General features: G+C 60.2%; 1 protein-coding gene across 1 annotated transcript; it reads left to right on the top strand.

The window, feature by feature from the left end:
• Nucleotides 1-52: 52 nt before the first annotated feature.
• On the top strand, nt 53-1,084 carry LOC128277256 (serine protease inhibitor 28Dc-like; the record flags this gene model as incomplete). The annotated part of the gene is made up of 1 exon (XM_053015698.1): nt 53-1,084. A coding segment is annotated over one exon (1,032 nt), but the record flags the coding sequence as incomplete, so codon positions are not given.
• Nucleotides 1,085-1,098: the final 14 nt, after the last annotated feature.

The following is a 1,098-nucleotide window of genomic DNA, read 5'->3' as shown; positions in this document are numbered from 1 at the left end:
CTTTCAGTCGCGAGGACCGAAACAGAGGGTGCCTCAGGGGCAACTAGTGCAGGGACGAACTCCTTGGTCCTATAATCCGGCATCGGCCGCCGTCACCGAATTGGCCCGTTCGATCGGGGCGATCATGGGCCAGCAGAGCAACGCTGGTGTCTTCTCACCGGTCAGCATCGCCTGTGCCCTCTCGCTGATGCTGATCGGTGCCGGAGGAGAGACGAAGCGCGAACTGGTACGAGTGTTGGGCTTCCAGCAGTTCGAGCACAATCTGCTCAACATTCACCAGCTGTACAGCGCGATGTTGAACGATCTGGCCAAGACGCAGTATGATGCCGTGCCACCCTTCTGGCGCACGAGGAATCCATGCTACGACGGAGACGATGGTCCGGATGAGGATGCTGGCTATGATCCGCCCACCAAGGATACGATCCGCGTCACGAACGCAGTGTTTGTGCAGGATGGGCTGTATCTGAACGGGACGTTTCAGTACGAATCCCGGCGGTACTACAACAGTACGGCCGAGAACGTTCCCTTCACGTCCGACCCGGGTCGGGCGGCTGCGCACATTAATCGGTGGGCGTCTCACAGTACCGAGGGCAAGATTCGTGAGATCGTCTCGCCGTCGTTCGCAGCCGAGACGGAGATGGTGGTCGCCAGTGCGCTCTACTTCAAGGGGCTATGGTCGGAGATGTTCGAGAAGCAGGCGACCGAACTAAAGCCGTTTTATCCGGACGGGTACGAGCGGCCCTCCAAACCGGTTCTCACGATGGCGGCCATCGGCTGCTTCCCCTACTACGATGCGTCGTCCGAGTACGGCGCGAGGATCGTCGGCTTGTCGTACCAGAGCAACAAGACGGCGCTCTACATCATCATGCCGGTCAACTCGACCCGCCGGCGCATGCAGGACTTCCAGCGCGGCCTCACACCGGCCATAATCGGTGACATGGTGACGAAGATGACGACGCGTAAGCTGTACCTACAGCTGCCGAAGATGCGCATCTCGAACACGATCAACCTGCGCGACGTATTGCAGCGGCTCGGGCTGCGTACAATCTTCGACCGTGGCCAGAGCGATCTGTCGGGGATGATCGCGCCGCCGTCGTC

Source organism: Anopheles cruzii, unplaced genomic scaffold (genome assembly GCF_943734635.1).
Source record: "Anopheles cruzii unplaced genomic scaffold, idAnoCruzAS_RS32_06 scaffold05080_ctg1, whole genome shotgun sequence".
NCBI classification, from domain to species: Eukaryota; Metazoa; Arthropoda; class Insecta; order Diptera; family Culicidae; genus Anopheles; species Anopheles cruzii.
The sequence above is the reverse complement of the archived record's forward strand: the minus strand, read 5'-3'. Positions and strand labels throughout refer to the sequence as shown.